The following is an 18,826-nucleotide window of genomic DNA, read 5'->3' as shown; positions in this document are numbered from 1 at the left end:
CATGCACAACCGTGCACTAGTAAAAGTAAAATCAGTACAGTGTTTCCAAGAAATACTGCATTCTTCTTCTGACAATGTTAAAAGGCAAGCAGAAGACAAAAAAATGCTTTCAGAATTGGTGGGAGGGAACCCACACAGCTTTGCAAAATGTAGTTAGATGGTAGGTTATGGGGTATGGGGAGGAACCCGGGCCAAGATGTAGCTTATAAGTTGATGCTAAGGATGGAAAAATAATAAAGGAGAAAAAAGTAAGTCAAAATAAATGGGGACAGGTAGTCAGGCAGAACAGAATACGCAAGATACTACAAAATAGAAAAACATGTACATACTACCCCCATAGCTAACTTCTAAAAATATTTATTGGGATGTTTACTATTAGAAGTTTACCTAAATGCACTGAAAATCATGTACCAAAAAGACCACCAGAGGCCTAAAAGGATACCATTAACAACCCCTGTATTAAAAGCTCAGGTAAAATGTGCCACAGTTAAAAAAAACCGAACATCATATGGCCCAAGAAATTTAGAGGAAGAAAGGAGAATTTAAGCAGCATCCTTCAATGGATGCTCAGACTGAAGGTAAAATGTTCACCAAGGACACCAGACATAAGAAGGAACACAGGAACTCAGCTGCAGCCCCTGATGACAACCGTGAAAGGGGCACTGAGGGAGAAGTCTGCAGCAGGGAAGCTCAGTGATTTCTGTGTCTCAGCCTTTGCTGCTGAAGATATCAGGGAGATTTCTACACCTGACCCCTTTCTTGGTAACAAATAAGGAGAGGAGTGAGATCAGCCAGAAGAAAATACACAGGAGCGTTAGACCAAATGGGTAGGTGAGAAGTTAACATGTCACCCAGGTTGGATGGCATTTTCAAACATGAAATTGCATAACTGCTGCCCAAAACGTTCAACACACTGTTATGAACAGCCATGGTGCCCGAGGACTGGTGGGTGCCTTTATACCTAGAGGGTATCTTGGGAACTACAGACCAGGCATCTAACCTCCTTATGGATAGAATGGTGGCATCCACAAGAGAGTAAGAACGCTGAGCATGACGGACATGGGTCCACGGGGAAATCCTGCCTCACTGGGATGCTGCATATTCACAAGGGTGCCACTGAGCTCTCTGAGCTCTCAGGCAATGAAATGGACACGACATACTTGCATCTTCAAAAAGCTTCTACCAAGGCTTCATATCAAAGGCATTAAAGAAACTAATTTTTCATGGGACTGGACTAAGTCTTCATTTTCTGAGTTGAAATCTGGCTAAAGGATTGGACACAAAGATCAGTCTTCAGGGTGGAGCAAAGCCAGCTGTAGGGTCTTCCAGGGATCAGAGCTAGGAACAGCTTAGGCTGATGAGCAGCTTTATCAATGACTTGGAGAAGGGAGTGAACAGTGAAACCACTGTGTTTGGAGAAGATGCTAAAGCCTTTTCATTAGTTAAATGAACTCCAGAAGGTCATCACAAAACTAATCTAGTGAGAAAAGAAAAAAACGAATCTGTCATCGCAATTTCAAAGTAGGTAACTAGGTATCGCATCCAGGGAAAAATTATGCTTAATGTTTTATATTTCCACACATACCAGGAAGAAAAAACAAAACACATTTGCTTGCTTCCTTTCTTTTATAATGAAACTACTCATTTGCAAAGTGTCTCTCACTGATCTGTTTACCAGTCAATATATTTAAACAGCTGATGGAGTCCTTGTATGGTCTGGATTCATGACTTGCTCCATTTTCCAGTCAGCAACTGAGGCAAAGATGAACAGGCATGCAGAAAAAAATTTAGGGATCTACAAATCATTTGCAAACCTTCATTTCAGGGACATTTAGCAAGACATTAATTCTGCCAAAACAGGGAGATAGACAAGAAAAAACCTTGAAGTCTCTCATTTTGAGGAAAATGGTGATGCTCCCCATCATGGTGGACGAAAGCTACCTGCATATGACATGAACAGAGTGCAGACGAGCAATCTGTCCAGGTTGCTGGACTGAAAAAAGCAGGATTCCAAAAGTAACCATTACCTTTATTTTCTTGAATCAGCACATACTGCTGCCAGCTGCACCGATCTGCCTGACAGTTGTGCCTAAGCGCTGTGTACGCATTATGGTGATACAGTCAGCAGCTGTTTGCCCATACAGGCTAATCATAATAATATCACTAATTAACAGAACATGGCACAAGGAGCTCCACTGCTCCTCCTTAAATCTTAGTAATTTAAAAAACATCGGCCTTGAGTTAAAGATCTAAAAAGCTGATGGCCATGTCTTCTGAAAACTAAGGTGTTAAATACCTGCCATATATGAATATCCAGTCAATATTAGTTTTTCTTTCCGAATTGCTACTGTCTGCACAACTTTGGAAATGTACCTTGATGTCTGTCTGTGCTTATATAGGAAAGCTGAAGAGTCAACACACGATGCCGATCACTGAGGGCAAGGCTAAACATTGAAAGTATAATTAGAACAGCATATTTAACTTTTTTTGAAAGGGAGGCAGAGTGCCTTTGGTATATCCATATCCCAAATTAAATGTTTTTGTTACACTAATCTAACAGCTTCCATCAAATATGCACTGTGTGATTTTTGTCTAGACTGGCTGAGATATTAAACAAAGCTCTGCAAGGTTTGCAGTAGTGCAGCTAACAGAATTAACTACATTACTCTGTGTAGATGTAATGCAAACAGGAGAAAAACTCAGATACACAGTTTTGGCTTGGAGTTCATTCATAACTACCACCAACTCCATGCTTATATCAATATTTACTACAAGATAATTCACTTGAAAACCTGGATGGATTATACTCTATCTCCTGGCAAGTCAATGAAAATTCTTTCTACAGGCAACTCTTCAGTTCAGTAAAACCACAACAGCGTAAAAGCACTTTTTACCTTCTGGGAAGTTTGTGGTCTCTTTTGAGTTTATAGTTATGTAAGTGTTGATGATGTAAATGATCTCCTCACAACCTCTCTGAAAACAAGATAATACTCTGATGGTGTTTATGTATATTTTTATTGTTCCTGTAATTGTTTTGGAGGCTTAGACTACAACATAAGAACTGGTGAAGCTGTATGAGAATAATGCTAGCATAAAAAGGGAGTATCAGAGGTCACTTCACAAAGTTTTGAAACAGTTTCATACTCAAGTTAAGTAGACTTTGACTTTTGAAGCCTGAGAAAGCTTTCTAACAAAGAAACAGCTCCTCTACAACAGATGGGAGGCAACCACCCCTGCCTCGCTAAACTGAGGACAACAAGGGTTGAGCTGTCCCTCTCTTCATCTAACAACCAACATACAAAAACCATGTGAAAATTCTGGTCTGAACTGTAACACACAGAAATGTCACACTGCAGAACTGTGCTGTCAAATGAATTTTCCCTGCCCTACAATTCTCAGGGCTGATTATGAAAATGAATGTTAAAAACAGAAGAACTGTAGTCATACTACTAACTTCCTTAAAATTTAATTCAAACTCAGTTTTGAAGAAAAAAAGACTGTGTTGCTTATCTATCTCAAAATAACTCAGTTTGATTTTGCAAATGCAAAACAATCACTGGACTTGAAGCCATGGGGAAAAAAAAGTCTTGTTTTTTTGTTCTTTTTGCTGTTGGTTTCTTAAAAGCCAGATAGCAAATGTTTTTATCATCTAGACATTGAGCATAATTCTCTCCTGCACTGGCATTATCACCCCTTGTACAGATTCCCACTCTGAGACACTTGCAGCTGCTCCATGGCATGGCATGGAATCCCAGGGTGCAGAGTTCTGGCCTTGTGCTGCGCTGCAGTACTGACCATGACACTGGAATGGAGCAGAATGAACACTGCTGTTGGCGATACGCAAAAAGGAATATAATTGGGCTCGTTCCACTTCCACAGAACTGTGGTGCTGGAAGACCAACAAGAGTGTAAGATGTATTTTTTTCAATAAAGCAGGCACATACAATGCTGAATCAACACAGGAAAGAAATCAGTTGAACAGGATCTTTTTTGTTGCTGTTGTTATTTTATGGTGACTCCTCTGGAGAACCAAAAGAGAGAGAAAAGCACAGAAAGCACCAGAGAAATAGTTTCACAAAGGGTATACATTTCTTTCTTTTTTTTTTTCTTTCATAAAAAACAGTAAAAACCTAGTTGTTTAGTCTAGAGAAAAGAAGGCTCTCTACGACTGCCTGAAAGCAGGTTGTAGTGAGGTGGTTGTTGGTCTGTTCTCCCAAGTAACAAGAGCTAAGACAAGAGGAAATGGCCTCAGATTGTGCCAGGGGAGGTTTAGATTGGATATTAGGAAAAATTTCCTCACTAAAAGGGTTGTCAAGCATTGGGACAGGCTGCCCAGGGAAGTGGTTGCCTTACCATCCCTGGAGGTATTTAAAAGGTGTGTAGATGTGGCACTCAGGGACACGGTTTAGTGGTGGACTTGGCAGTGTTAGGTTTATGGTTGGACTCAATGATCTTAAAAAGGTTTTCCAACCTAAATGATTCTATGCTGGTAAATGGTGTAACTTTTCAAGACAGGCACTGCCCTTCTCATGCTCTTACTTCTAATCTGCAAGCTCCTGAATTTGCCACCAGTCCCATGTCATTTATTTTTTGTACTAATACTTCAAATCTTCTCTGGTGGCATCTGCAAGAATATTCTAACTATTCTTGAGTAAAAATTCTGTCAGATTTAAGGAGCAGTGTCTTTAGTTCTTCATTGCTGGGTTTGCTGCGACATATTTACAAACACTGTTTTGATACATTTGATCTAGAAGACTTTCACTAAGAGAAGAGCAAACATCTGCATCCTTTTTGAAAAAATTATACTAAACATAGAAATGGTCTATAATATTTCATCCTCTTTATGCAGTAACACATAAAATGCATCTGAAATTGGGTAGGAATAAGGAATAGCCTACAAAGGACAGTCTGGTACACAAGTTCAGAATTAGGGCTAAAACAAAACAACACCAAATATAAAAAGGTCGTAATTCTTTCAACACCAAGTGAGAAATCGTGTGCATCCAAGTGGGCTTTCTAGCAGTATGTATATCTAAACATCTGTATACATGTATTAAAGCTGTGTATAAGCAGTTAATCAAGAGGAGCTTAATACTTTTAGAGAGGCTAGTGTCTTTTTCACCCATGGTTTTATAATACACTATGGGGTGGAAATTTTTAAAGATCAATTTTATGCATTAAAAAATAAACCATTCCTTTTTCCCCCAGGCAGGATCAGCCATACTAAACCAATTTGTGCACATCGCTTTTGAACCATGATACTCAAGAAATAACATTCCTGGTAAGACCCTACCGGTGTTAACAAGAATGAATGACTTCTAGATGTCTTAAGAACAGATGCTTCCCTGACCCAACATTCAACTGCACCCTATTTAACTCAGTGCATTTCTCCAATCTGTCCAAATCATTTTGAAGTCTAATTCAGTCCTTCACAGCATCTGCAGCCCTTCTCAGTATCATATGTCCATATATTCCTACTATATAGCATTATTTACATTAATCTAGAAGATAAACTATTAGAAAACATGAATATGTTTCAAAACATCAATACATTAACGTTGCACTGGAGGACACAGAAGTTATGAATAATATCAGAAAAAGAATCACCACTTCACCCTGAATTCAGTATTTCATACTTCCCTGCAACGAAGGCCAAGACACGACATTTAAAACCCAAATAACGGAATTATTTGCATCAAGTTTTGCAGAATCTTTACATGGAACTTTTAATTTCTTAGACAAAATATATTAATGAAATATAAGACCTCTACTCTTAATTAAAAAAAAAAACTGAAAGTGACAAAGAAGCAAGTTAGTTAACACTAAGTCTATAAATGAAAGATTTAATAGACCTACAGAAAAAACTCCAAAGAACAGAAATCACGTAAACAGTCAGACTGAATTACAAAATCAATATAGTTTTATTCAGTGTTTCCTGTTATTCATTGATGAAAATACTCAAAAGAAAAACTTTATTGATTGATAATAAGGTTAGCTTGTCTAACACTGAATTTCAGATAATTTTTTAATTCTCTCTTTAGCTTCTCAAATATTATATTCCAGGCCTCAGAGGAAACATGACATCTCCTATAAACACAAATGCCTTAGAAGTGAAAACACCCAGTCGTGTTATCAAAAGTGTATTACCTCATTGCATTTACTTATTCGCCTTGCAACAATAAGCTGAATCATTCCCCGTTTGTTTCCTTCAGTAGACATGGACCTCCTTAAGGTTTCCATAGCATCTTGATTTGTTTTGCCCAATAATGATTCTCCATTTACTGCTATTAGTTGATCATTCACTCGAAGCCTGCCATCCTGGAAAAGGAAAGATTATAACTACTTACATAAAAGACACACACAAGAAGTTTAGTCTGCTGAAGAGAGGAAAAAACCAAAAGAAAAATAAGCAAACAACTATGCTTAGTCCTAATAGTTTATGGCCAAATGAACAGTGGTATAATAGCTTCCATTGCAGCCACTGTAGGAAATGTCTATTGCAATTACAGATCTGCACTGCAAGCTATTATGATAACCTGTTTGCACAAATAGCATACTAATTGAACTGTCAGGGATAGCTTGTATCCTTCCCAAAAATCTATAAGGGCTGTTTAAATCCTGGGATTTGCAAACAGATGAATCTGAGTAGAAATCTAAACATTACCTCTGATGGTGTAATTGGAAAAGCTAGTTACAGAGAGGTCTCATTCTTCTTGAATGTGTGGTTATTTTCAAAACAGCGTTATTATGGAAAACCAAAGAAGACCAAAGTATACAGATGTTCTCTCTTACCTTGGATGCTGCTCCACCGTTAATAATGGACTTGACGAAGATTCCTAAATCAGCATGGTTTTCTTTTGACCGGTTACCTTTGACGCTCACGCCAAGTCCAGCTGATCCTGAGTCATTCAGTGGAACTTCAAATGTCAGGAATTCCCTGGTGCCATCAGGGGTGAGGACAAGCTCCTCTTCTTCTGCTTTCTGTCAGGAAGATTAGCATGGGATTATAGAAGAGCATTTCTTTGGGAATTCTCCTCCCTTTACAGCAATTAGCATTAAAAAAACCTCTGCTTTTAACTACAATGCCATAATATTTTCCACAGTAATTACTTGAAGAACCACGCACAAATAGTGTATTTTCAATCACCTCCAGCTGATGCCTAGATTTAGAAATATCTTATGTTTGTGTCTAAGTGCTTCTCTCTAGTAAAATAATTGAATCACATGTCATTACTGAATATGCCATTAATACCAACTCACCTGTAAGCTGCTATTTCATTAACTGAGAGTGCTATATCAGAAAGATTTTCTTACTTTCAAACCTATAGAATTTATTTTAAAGTATTATCATCATCTATGGTAGCTTTGCAGTCACGGGGAGGAACAAAGTGCAAGAAAATCAAATACAAAAATTACACATTCCCCTCACTTCATTTATAAACTAGCTGTGTTAGGAAAAACAGAAAATCACACAAGTGTGATCTGCAACAGCACATCTCTGCTATTGCCAAGCTCAGCATCAAATCCAGCTCCAAGCACCAATTTTTCTCTTTCCCAGCTCTGCTTTTCACCTCTGTCCTCTTAACCACATCTTCAGCTCTTCACGCCCAGCTGTAGCCTGGCTGGGACAATCCCAGGTTTTGCTCAAATTATAGTCCCAGGCCTGCCAGGGTCCCAGCAAGAAGCCGCTCAGCGGCACCCTTCCATGCACCCAAAAGCCATGCAAGTGCAGGTGGCCGGCCTCTCACTGCACCCCCACTGAGCTCAGGGTGGCAGGGACCCTGACGTGTCCCCACAGAGCAGTGGTGCTCATTGGGGCAGCAGGCACAGGCACAACACCCAAGAAAGAAAATGGTCAGGCCCTGAGGAGCAGCACGCATGCACAAGTGGCTGCTGCCCAAAGGAGGAAAAGGAGGGATGGGCGGTTCACCAGCCCTGTCCCTTGCAGTAGACACTGTCCACTTGTCTCTAGCCACCTTTCAGTTCTAACAGAGCAGTTATAAACACTTTTGGTTGTAACTTTATAAAAGAAAGAAGTCATGGCCTTAAAGGCAATTCTCTGCAGTGGGCTCAGTGTCTGGCCTGCAGAAAGATGCTCATTAACCCAGCTGTGTGTTTTTTTCTCACCCACATGAAGGAGAAAAAGAACATCCCCCCAGAAGGTGCACACTAATGTCCAACAGTCGACAGTTCTTCTCTGGAAGAATTAACCTGGTCAATTTTTTCATAACCTCAGCAAATATGTCACCTCCCTCACTGACACTGATTTTATATTGACTTTTCCTATGTCACTCTCATCTATTTGCAAAGCTCTCTACTATTTTTCTCCTACTCCCAGATACCTGGAGCATGACAAGACACATGAAAGGTTAACATGTGCCTGCTGAGCCATCCCTGTTTCTTAAGACCTGAGGAAATGCAAAGCTGACAGGCTGTTCTGAAATTCAAACACAGACTACAGCAAAGATGGATGTGAAAGCCATGTGGAGTACAGCAGACTGAGATGATCAATTTGGGCACAAGCATGCTAGTTGTGTCACCATTGACCTAGAAATGCAATGTGAAAATGTCACACGGGAAGGCAGCCAGACTGCTGAGAGAATCGGAACAGCCAAAGGAAGAAAAACGGGAGCTCTTATTTCCCACTTGGTTAAAAGCATGAACCTTAATGTGTTTGCCAGCCCTTTCCCTTGCGCTGGATGCTATTTGCTCGTCTCTAATCACCTTTTCTTTATAACAAAGCATAATGCTTCACCAATTAAAAAAAAAAAATTAACACACGCTATCCAAGTGCCCTAGCTTGGCTGGCTCACTTGTGAATCCCATTATCCAAATACACCTCTTGGCTATGCAAAACAGCATGATCTGTGATAGCCATCATGAATGGAAAGGTGTACTGTGTCCATGGGGAAAAAAATGGATTTAAAAACTATTTTCCAAATTTTGGGAAAATAACAACCCTAATTTTCCTGCTTGGGTCACAGAAGCACAAGTTACAGCATATATTTGAATGCACCTTTTGTCAGGTGGCTGCAGAGTAAAACAATCTGAGACAGATGCACATTACCTTTTATTTCCTGTAATACTAATAACTTTCATATTCCTTAATAAACAGTAGTAGCAACAAAAGCTTGCAAGCCAACGAGGAGATAAAGCCAAGGTAGGATGTATGGGTAGGAAGTACATAAGATTTTTCTTTACTACTGTAATCATAAACCTACAATCAATCCCCCCCCCCAGTATTTTCTAATCTTCTAAAAAATCTGCCAGAACTTCAGCCAGAGCGATCTTCCTTCCAGAGCAGAGAACTAAACTGCTTCCCTGCACAGCCTGTCCCCGTAGGGTGCACTTCTATATGCCAAAGGGTCAATTGGACAGAGCATCTTAGCAAGCTTCCCCAAGGACTTGGCTAATGGCCCTCCATGCTACTTCTCTTCAGCAAGACCCAAAGAGCTGCATTATCAGCTCAGCACTGTTCTTAATGTGAGCCTTCTGCTTGCTTGTCTTCTACAGTCTGGAATAAGGAAATAAGCTATTATCAGGCAACAATCACCTGAGTGTGCAGGTGAACTTAAGGCCTAAACTGGAACAAACTAAAGAACTCCTTAAGCAACTGCACCTGAGTGAGTAGAAGAGGTTCACAAAAAAAATGAGAAACAGCAGCCTCAGCGCTGGAACATAAGTTTTGAAGCCATGATAAAATTGCTTGATCATCCTAAGAAAAAAGTTACCATTACTGGGCTAAGGCTAAATAGCTTTAGGGACTTCACCAGGTATCCACAGCTTTTTTTCAGCTAAGCCAGCTTCTTTCACCACCATACCTGTGTCTTCAATTTTGGGGACAGGAGAAGCCTTTTGCCCTCTAGAATCTGTCTCATCTGTCAGTGCCATATGCTTGAATGAAGATTTTTAAAAGAGGAAGCAATAGAGAGAACAAACATTTCCTTTTGATATCCCACCATTTTTCAAAGAATACTTAAGAAAAAAATGCGACTTTCATGAGTAACTGCTCCATTAAGATTCAAGGAAGGACTATCAATATGAAAGTACAGACTTTAACATTTGTGCTACACCACGGTACCAAAGAAGGTCTTACTATATATGACATATATAATACAACTTCATACATTGAAAGCTTGGAATGAAACTATACAGTGATTACGTCATAAAGGAGCCACTGCCAGAGAAATAAGCAGGAAGATTTTAGCCTGATACCATAATATTTTGAACCCAAGTTGCAAATACAAAACAAAAATAACAAACAACTCCTCAGACTGGCTGAATCCTTTGTTCCACAAAGCCCTTTAAAGTACAGAAACATTACATGTACAGCGACCGTCCCCAATCAAATATAAGCTATTATAAAAAAGTAAAATTCGCACTGAAATTGTGTTGAACATTCAGTATCTAAATGTAACAAACCATCACAATTCGCTAATACATCCACGAGACAGCATAAAAATGCATAAAAATCTAAAATGCAGCATTTAAAAATTCCAACTGAGAACACAATCACTTCCTAATTGCAATAACTTCCATTTGATCTTGATACACTCTAAATTAACAGCTTCACTATGTCAATCAAACACCTCAACACTATTTTCATGATTAGTTGATCTGTGGGAGAAATTTATTCCTTCATACACTTTGACAGGCCAGCAGTAAACACGCAAGCAAAATTATGTACTGTGAACCCTGAACAACAAAATTCAACTCCCTTAAGATTTTTCACATAGTATGTCCAAAACAATTAACAGCAAAACAATATTCCATTCAGACAGATTCTGATGAGGAAAAGGTCATCTGAAATGACTTCAGTTGGATGAATGAAGCTGCTCAAGTATGTAATTTGTAATAAAATTTCGATTGGTGATAAAATATGTAGTTGACTATTTTTTGCTTCAAATTCATACTTAGCATCAGTTTATGCTAAATGACATTTGAGGTAAGTTTTAAACTTTTTAAATACAAGATAAATATATTTTAAATTTAAACCTCCTAACTTATGGCAGTGGTTTGATATATAGAGATTAAAAAAATTGTAACAAATGGGGGAAATTTTTTTCTTCTACATAACATCAGTTTCTGATCCAATCAGAAAACCTGATTTACTTTTACAAACGACATTAAAATGGACCTTGACACTAAGAGTGCAGTGTTTATCTCATCATATTAGTGACAGCATCTCCTTATCACGTTTTAAATACTATGAAGAAATTTCTTGCTTGGGACTTCTTCCCTTTATAAAAATCTCATCAAAGTTGTGAGTAAGCAGCATGAGATGGGTGAAAAAAGAAACCGAACAGCAAAGAAAAACCTCCTCCCACCTAGTGGGGGAAGCAATTTTCAATCAAGCTGGGACAAGTTTCCGAAGTGGCTCGCTGCAGCTACAAATCTGGCTGCATTCTCTCCAGTGAAGTTCATTCTTTTGCAAGCTTAGACATGCTGTCTTCTCAGCAGCTATTAAGTCACTGAAACTTGTCTGCAAGTTACTTTGTGATTATGTAGAGATAAAAGAACTAAGTTAATCATAGGACTTCCAGCAAAAATCCAATACACTCCTGTTTCCTTTCAGAGAAGCAATTAATAAAGCTCTGCATCGCCACTCTTAAAGGGTAACCTACATTTATGTATATGAAAGCATGTACATGAAAACATTTACAGGGCTCTTGTATGCACACACATATAAGGGTACATATAAAACCACACCCTTATATATATCACAATTAAATTCATATGATCAATTACGTAACTGTAGCGCAAACCCTACCCAACACCTCCAATGACCCCATCTACACTATTCACTTTACCTGCCCCCAAATCCTGTTGTACGCAGCCTTCTAACATCACAGCCCTAAGCCTGTTAGCCTCTGTTTAGTTATTATTTTTTTAACCTATCAACCTTTTGCCTCACAAATGCATCTTCTCTCTTTTGAATTTGTCTAGATGGAAAATCTCAAGTTCTTGAAAGATAAGTCCCATGGACATAAGAGCTCAGCAGGTCTAAGAAGTGTAAGTTGTAAAAGGACTGGACGTTGCAAAATCCCAGGTTTAGTCATTTGGTTTCAGTAATGGGGAATTGCCAACCTAATACCACAGCCTTTTCCAGGACATTTCCAATCTTTAGAAGATTTTAATATAGTATCCATTATTTTATTCTTTCTCACAATGTACCTGTGACACTAAGAAATCATTACTTCTATACACTGGGAAGCAAATAAAATTTGTCTCGGTTATTGTAATAAAGTAGAATTCTTATATATGCAGGAGAGAGATTTCACCTCGCTATTGTGCGAAGATATTTTTGACATCAGAGATGACTCAGATTGTTTTGTCCTTCAAGTTAGGTTGGCAACATTGCTGTCACATCAGGCCACCTTCTAAACTGAGATGCGTAAAAAGATGATGACTCAGTATTACCACATGCCATCACACATACAAATGTAGAACACAAACTGAACAGCTCTAAGGAACCAAAACAGCTTCCTTCGTCAATAACTGTTTCGTGGGGGGTGATGTTTAGTATTTATAAAAATGTAGATTTATTACTGCTGGAGGTACTGAAAACAGAGCAATGTAGGTGGCCTAAAACGTACCTCTCTAACTTCAGTTGAGGCCTCTCCTTGGGAGGAATAACTGAGAGCTGATGCATCCTGCTGTGGGTGGACATTAAAGATAAATACAACTACAGAATCCCAGATTTAAAACTGGACCTCCAGCAGAGAAAAGCCTGCCTACTGATCCAGTAGTGACATGCACACTCCAACACAGCTTCCTCCTGAAATACAAGGCCTTTTATCTTTTATTTGTTTGGTTGCTCTTTTCAAATCAAACAATCGTGTTGCGTTACAAGTTATAGGGGCCTGAAGTGTCTGCTTTCCTAGTTATACAATGATATAGGACTTAAGCCAACTAAACAACTAACATTGTTACACTTGCTTTCTTTTCCTTAACTCTTCCTAGGTTAAGTATTCTAATCTCTCTCTATGTTAGATAAACACTAATGAATCTTATTTGCACATCTACACTGTGACTCGTTACTCATATTAGCTAAGTTAATATGTCACATCTGGCAAAGACTGCACTCCTTCAAATCAAACAGCAGCTGCTAAATATCAAAAACTACATCTGAATTCTGAGATTTTATAGGAAATGTGGTCTGCTTTAATTCTAATCCCACCAAGGAAAAGTTTTTTGCATATTATATGTGGATTAACTTTGGTACATATTTATATGCAGAAATGCTAGCCCATGAAAATACTGCAAAACAGGCTTGTTACATCTCCAGTTATGCCCATTTTAAGAATATAATTTAATATCAAAAAACATGTTCCACATTCAAAAATGTCTTCAATTTAATGTTTGTGATGGATTAAAAAATGGTATAGGAAAAAATTAAATGTTTTCCAAAGCACAGAAATTCTAGCATGCGATTTTCATTTAGTATGAAAATCAAAGCGTAGCAAAAGCCCATGTTTAAGTACATCCACATGTTTGTTATTTTTCCCTATAAGAAGGCCATTGCTATCTATGCTAACATTATTCTCCTTAATGCTAACACTCCGATCTGGGCTGTCATAGAAACTGGTTTAAGCAGCTGAGATTCTACATTTCAAATCAACTGATCAGACCGCTAAAAATACTTTGTTGGTTACGCATCTCAGAACTTCACACAGGGACTAGTCTGTTGCCGTTACCATAATGACTGTACTTTATTCAGGCCAACAATATCCTGCTTCAAACTGTTGTTCCTACTATAGCTTCAAGCTCCCACTGTATGTTCTGAAACAAATATGTGATTGCATTGCTAACTCCATTTCTTCACAAGATGCTTATCCTAGAGAAGTGAAAACCAAGGGATTAGATATACAGCAGGTGTCTGCTCTGCCAAAGAAATGTGTAAAGCTACAGCTCTCTGCATTATCTCTTGTACAAGAAAACCTTCAATGCCCAACTCAATAATGACACAGCTCCCTAAAAATCTTTATACTTCTTTCACTGGCCTATTGGATGTGCAAGACCTGAAAGACCAAAGAAACAGATAGAGAGTGTCTGGGGAAGTCAGACAGGAAAACAAAGTTGAAAGGAAATTAATGTCTTTGTAGAAGTCCATGGCAAGAAACAGGTTCCACAGGAGGCAATGCCCGCACGGGCCACTGGGACTGACCTGTGTCTTACTCCTACTTCTGCAGATATTCACACAACCATGGCAAACCACATCATCTCACTATTTTCCCTGGATTTATTAGAAAGGAAGAATCAACACCAAGAGTCTAAAGCCAACAGTGCAGTAAAACAAGCTTTGCACTCAACCAGAGTTTTCAGAGGTTTAAATAGGAATTTTAAGCAACAATGTGAACTTTGCCTTCACCCAAATTAGGACAAGCATTTGAAAGAACCTGATGACCCTATTGCCTGTGCTGGCAGTTAACTAACTAAAGGATCTGGCAAGCCCCTTTCAGTCTCATAGTGTATATCTGTTGTTTGAATTGTAAATGCCTTACGTAGTTGACTCCTATTATCCAAAACAACATAACGTCAGTATGTAGGAAATACCATAATAATGGTGAATAATGAAGCACACACCAGTGTGGCCTCAGGATGACTCTGCAACAGTGGCACTGAGGCAGCCCTGTTACAGAACCTTGGTGGAGGAACACATACATTGCCTTCCATGAAACTGGCAACTGGTCAGCAAGCGTGATCACCGCAAACTGAGAAAACAGCTAAAGCTGCCCTGCAGTCCTGCATGGAGCCAGCTTGGGAGTGCCACGCTGCAGCCCAGGTAAATCACCTGCAGACAACAGTCAGAACTATGAGCTTGAGCATCAGTCCCAAGCACACCCTTACACAGAAGTTTATGTGGATTGTCATTGAAAATTCCAGGAAATTCAGAGTACTCAAAGAGCATTCATAAATACAGTCACTCAACTGTTACATTAATTATTCACTAGGAATTCATGTCCCAGCTCTACTCTTTAATGCCCAGAATATGCTATTCCATACTAGAGTACCTCCTATGGTAGAAAACTAAGTACAGCAGTATCCTGCAGAAGATTACACATTCATTACGTCTTTCTTTCATACAGGCAGTGATCTGCTATTTCTTACATCACAACTTTATTAAAAATATAATCTGAAACCACTCAAAATAGCACTAAAAAAGGCTTTTAAAACATTGTAATCACCTTGTGCCTCACACAATTAGCAGATAAAAATATAAAAAAAACAGTCAGCACAGGTTATTTGCAGTATTCCTAAACACCATGGAGGAAATAACAGCATTCATTTAGTCAGACCTCTCCTCCTGCAAGAAAATAATTCTGTATCTAATGACATCACTGCTGTTGATGTAGGCTCATATTAGTCAGTGTATGATCTTGGCTCAATTTTTAGACACTTGGATCACCTAGTGCAGCAACGGAAACTGATGAAGCTCTAAACTGTTCTCCAAAGAAGGTTCTATGTGAAGGAAGAGTTGCATCAACTGAATGATACAAAACTGCTATAAAAGCTGAAGTTCTATGTAAGTGCTAAATATGAATCGGTGGAGCTTAACTTACAGCTTTTGAAATATAGCTATGGATACACACCCAGTGAATATGTATCCTGAAGTAATACAAACAGCTTTCCACCAAAAGTTAGAAACAAACATATGTGCTCAAAACACCAATATCTTAAAGCTAAACACTGGCAATGTTTATTTCCCCAAGATAAAGCTCTAAGAATTTTCCATCCGTTAATCAATACAAATGATGTCTTTCTAGGCATTTGCTAGTATATCTCTCATATTCACAACAGAAAAAGTTGCAAACAAAATATGTATAAAAATAACTATGTGCTAGTTCTTACAAAATGCCTCTGACCACAGTTGTATCACCCTATTCCAAAAGCTTATGAATTCTTGCATAAAAGGTGCATTTGAAACCAAAAATGCTGATAGGTTTAGCCATGAAAATACCCTTCGATTCTGAAAAAAGACGGTGATCAAAATGAAATTTATATAACAACAGGAGCATCAGATGTTCAAGTTCAGAAGAAAATAAAAAGCAATCCCATTTGCAATTTCCATCAGAGCTGCTAAACATTTATATATTGTTCCAACACACCAACCGCTCCTGTTATGTCACTGTTACGAATCCTGCACTCACTAAAATTCATAACATTCTGCTCACTTACAACAATTTGACAGAAAAACAAATGAGAATCGAAAACTGAAGCTTTCCCATGCTGCTGAGTGAAACAATCATTAAATGAAATCCTGAATCTTAACTTTGAATCTCTTTTTACCAATAGACAACACCACCTCAAAAACACTTACTTATACAATAATTATTATTTTTCTAGTATTATGCTTACATGAAAGTTAACTTGCAGGTTGTGAAATCATAAAATAAGCAGTGAATGACAATTGTAAAAGCAAACTACTACTGAAACACTACTGATTTTCAAAGAGTATGAGGAAAAATTAATTGGCAGATGTTTTACATAGCATAATTAACAGTTCATTTCAATGCTCCGTAACAAGATTAAGATAATTATGCTTAAAAAAAGAAATGTAATAATGATAAATTACTAGTTTTCATATTACGGTCAATCTCCTACATTCCAAATAATCACCACATTTAGAAATAGGTGCATCTGTTCCATGTTGTCATCAGATATACAAATGGCACAAACTCATGGCTGTGTGAAACAATCTTTCAACCAAGATACAGGAGATTTCCTTGCTTCAGAAGTAGAGTGCCTGTTCCATTTGTCAGCAAAACAGAAGGTAAAAACAGCACTATTGTTTTCACCAGGGCACAGTTACTGGATAGAAGCTGAAGTTGCATTAGCAATTTACATTTCTTATGGATAACTGGAAAGCAAAGCTTAAATTCTGAGAGCTTAGCAAGTTACAAAAACTACTCCTATGACAGTTCAAGAATGAGAAGATGGGAATCTGTATTTTGTGATGGTGTGCAAAATATGAAGTCATATGCTCTCCTACATGGGTAAGATTTCAGGCCACAAATAAATGAAGAAAAAAATAATTTTCAAGGTTTTCTTCATTACATCTATGAAGACTCTAGCTACAGCATCCAAGTGCCACAATATTAGTGTAAACCATTTCAAATTACCAGTTATATGAATGTAACCCCTGAGTGTTAATAATGTGCTGATAAATTAGGCTTTTTATTTTGGGGTCTACATAGACATTTTATTTCAGGCCTTCCGTTTTCAAGGTTTTGGTTTTTTTCTTTTTTAATTTCAAAGGTGCATTTTTCTTCTATTTCCCCACAAAGACATAACAACAAAAAACAACCGCAAACATTCTGTCTTTAAACTAAAAACAGACTTAGTATTTTACCTCTCTCTCATTTCTATAGCTTCCCTGCTTTCATCATGCTTTTTTTTTGTTGTTGTTGGGTTTGGGGTTTTTTTTGCTTTGCATTCTACTATCAAGTCCTTGACACTTGGAGACTAAAACCTCACAACTAACAGCACAATGATCAGAGCAGGCACAGAAATAGAAATTGCAAGATTAGAAATCTTAAAGACCTGAAAAGTAGACAGAGGAGGAATAAATAGGGATTGAGGCAGAACCAAGAATAAAGGAAAGCAATGAAAAATAGTTTCAAAAATAATATGTAAAAAAAAGAAAGCATGTGACTGTATTATTAATGTACAGCTGAGGAAAACTGGTTCTGTAGAATTGGAGTATAACACTTACCCAAAGCAAGGCAGATTGGAAGAAGAGAGGTAAGTGCAAAAGCATTGTGCATTACAAATACCCGCTCATACCTTTCACGTTTAGTCCATTTTTTACTTCCACCCGGGAGTAAGCAAATTTAAAGAGATCTATTGTTCCTACTATTGATCACTATTGATCTGAGCCTTCAAATAAGTAACAGAAAAATCCCACCCCATAATGAAAAAACCAAGCCATTAAGCAAAACACATGTTGACCAGCTTTCTAGCTTCATTCCCTCACTAACCAAGTAACTCTCCACACGTTTCCCAGTTCAGTTCCTTATTTCCAAGGCTTGCTAGGTCTTTCTGGGTGGTTTCTCAGAAATCCCTAGCTACTCATATGCTTCCTGTCTGTCTTCCATAATCCCCTGGTTAACAAGCAATTTTTAGCCCACATCCACAGAGAACAAATGAGAGATACTTATTTTCTTTTGGTCTTTCCTTAGATGAAGTCAGGGTGTTGGTCTCAAAAGAGGCAGAGAAAGCATTTACCATGGAATTGAATTCAAAACACTAACTTTGCAACAGATGAGCAACTGATTTATATTAACACCTTGTAGGTGATCTGACTAATCTTAATGCAGTTTTGGGGCAGAATTTCAACTCCTAAAACCAGGGCACTTTTATAAGGCTGCACCCACAAATTATTCTCAATTGTATTCAATTACAGGCAGAAATACGGTCCTGGGTTTTTATCTTTGATCTCCTTATGTATCAGCAGTACATGGTAAGAAACTATGAAGATAAAACCATACATATACTAATGAGATGTACTAAAAAGATACTGCAAGGCATGTCTGAAACAATGATACACCCACAATTTTGCAGAGCCCTTATGCAGATGACTTTCAAGCTAGAAGGACATCAAAAGCCAGAGGGATAAAAGTGAATATTGCTACATTCAACCCAAAAGCCCATTTTTACAGTTACATTCCATTGGCCGGAAAAAATAATAGTATCAACCTATGTACCCTTGACTATCTCACTGAGATGGCTCTTACATCTCTTTACCTAGTCTTGACTTTCTTTTTATCCCAGACACTACCTCACCATTGCTTGTAAGGCATTCTGAATTGCCTAGAGAAACCTT

General features: G+C 38.1%; 1 protein-coding gene across 19 annotated transcripts in view; it reads right to left on the bottom strand.

Moving 5' to 3' along the window:
* The window catches only part of PARD3 (par-3 family cell polarity regulator), a 457,718-nt gene that overhangs the window by 173,228 nt on the left and 265,664 nt on the right, over positions 1 to 18,826 (bottom strand). For all 19 annotated transcript variants that reach the window (XM_037383395.1, XM_037383393.1, XM_037383391.1 and 16 more), the window contains 2 exons: positions 6,793 to 6,981; positions 6,148 to 6,318 (listed from right to left, as the gene is read on the bottom strand). In XM_037383395.1, coding sequence (XP_037239292.1) covers positions 6,148 to 6,318; positions 6,793 to 6,981 — 360 coding nt within the window. The remainder of the gene's footprint in view (positions 1 to 6,147; positions 6,319 to 6,792; positions 6,982 to 18,826) is intronic.

The sequence above is a fragment of the Falco rusticolus genome, chromosome 4 (genome assembly GCF_015220075.1).
Source record: "Falco rusticolus isolate bFalRus1 chromosome 4, bFalRus1.pri, whole genome shotgun sequence".
Classification (NCBI taxonomy): Eukaryota; Metazoa; Chordata; class Aves; order Falconiformes; family Falconidae; genus Falco; species Falco rusticolus.
The sequence above is the reverse complement of the archived record's forward strand: the minus strand, read 5'-3'. Positions and strand labels throughout refer to the sequence as shown.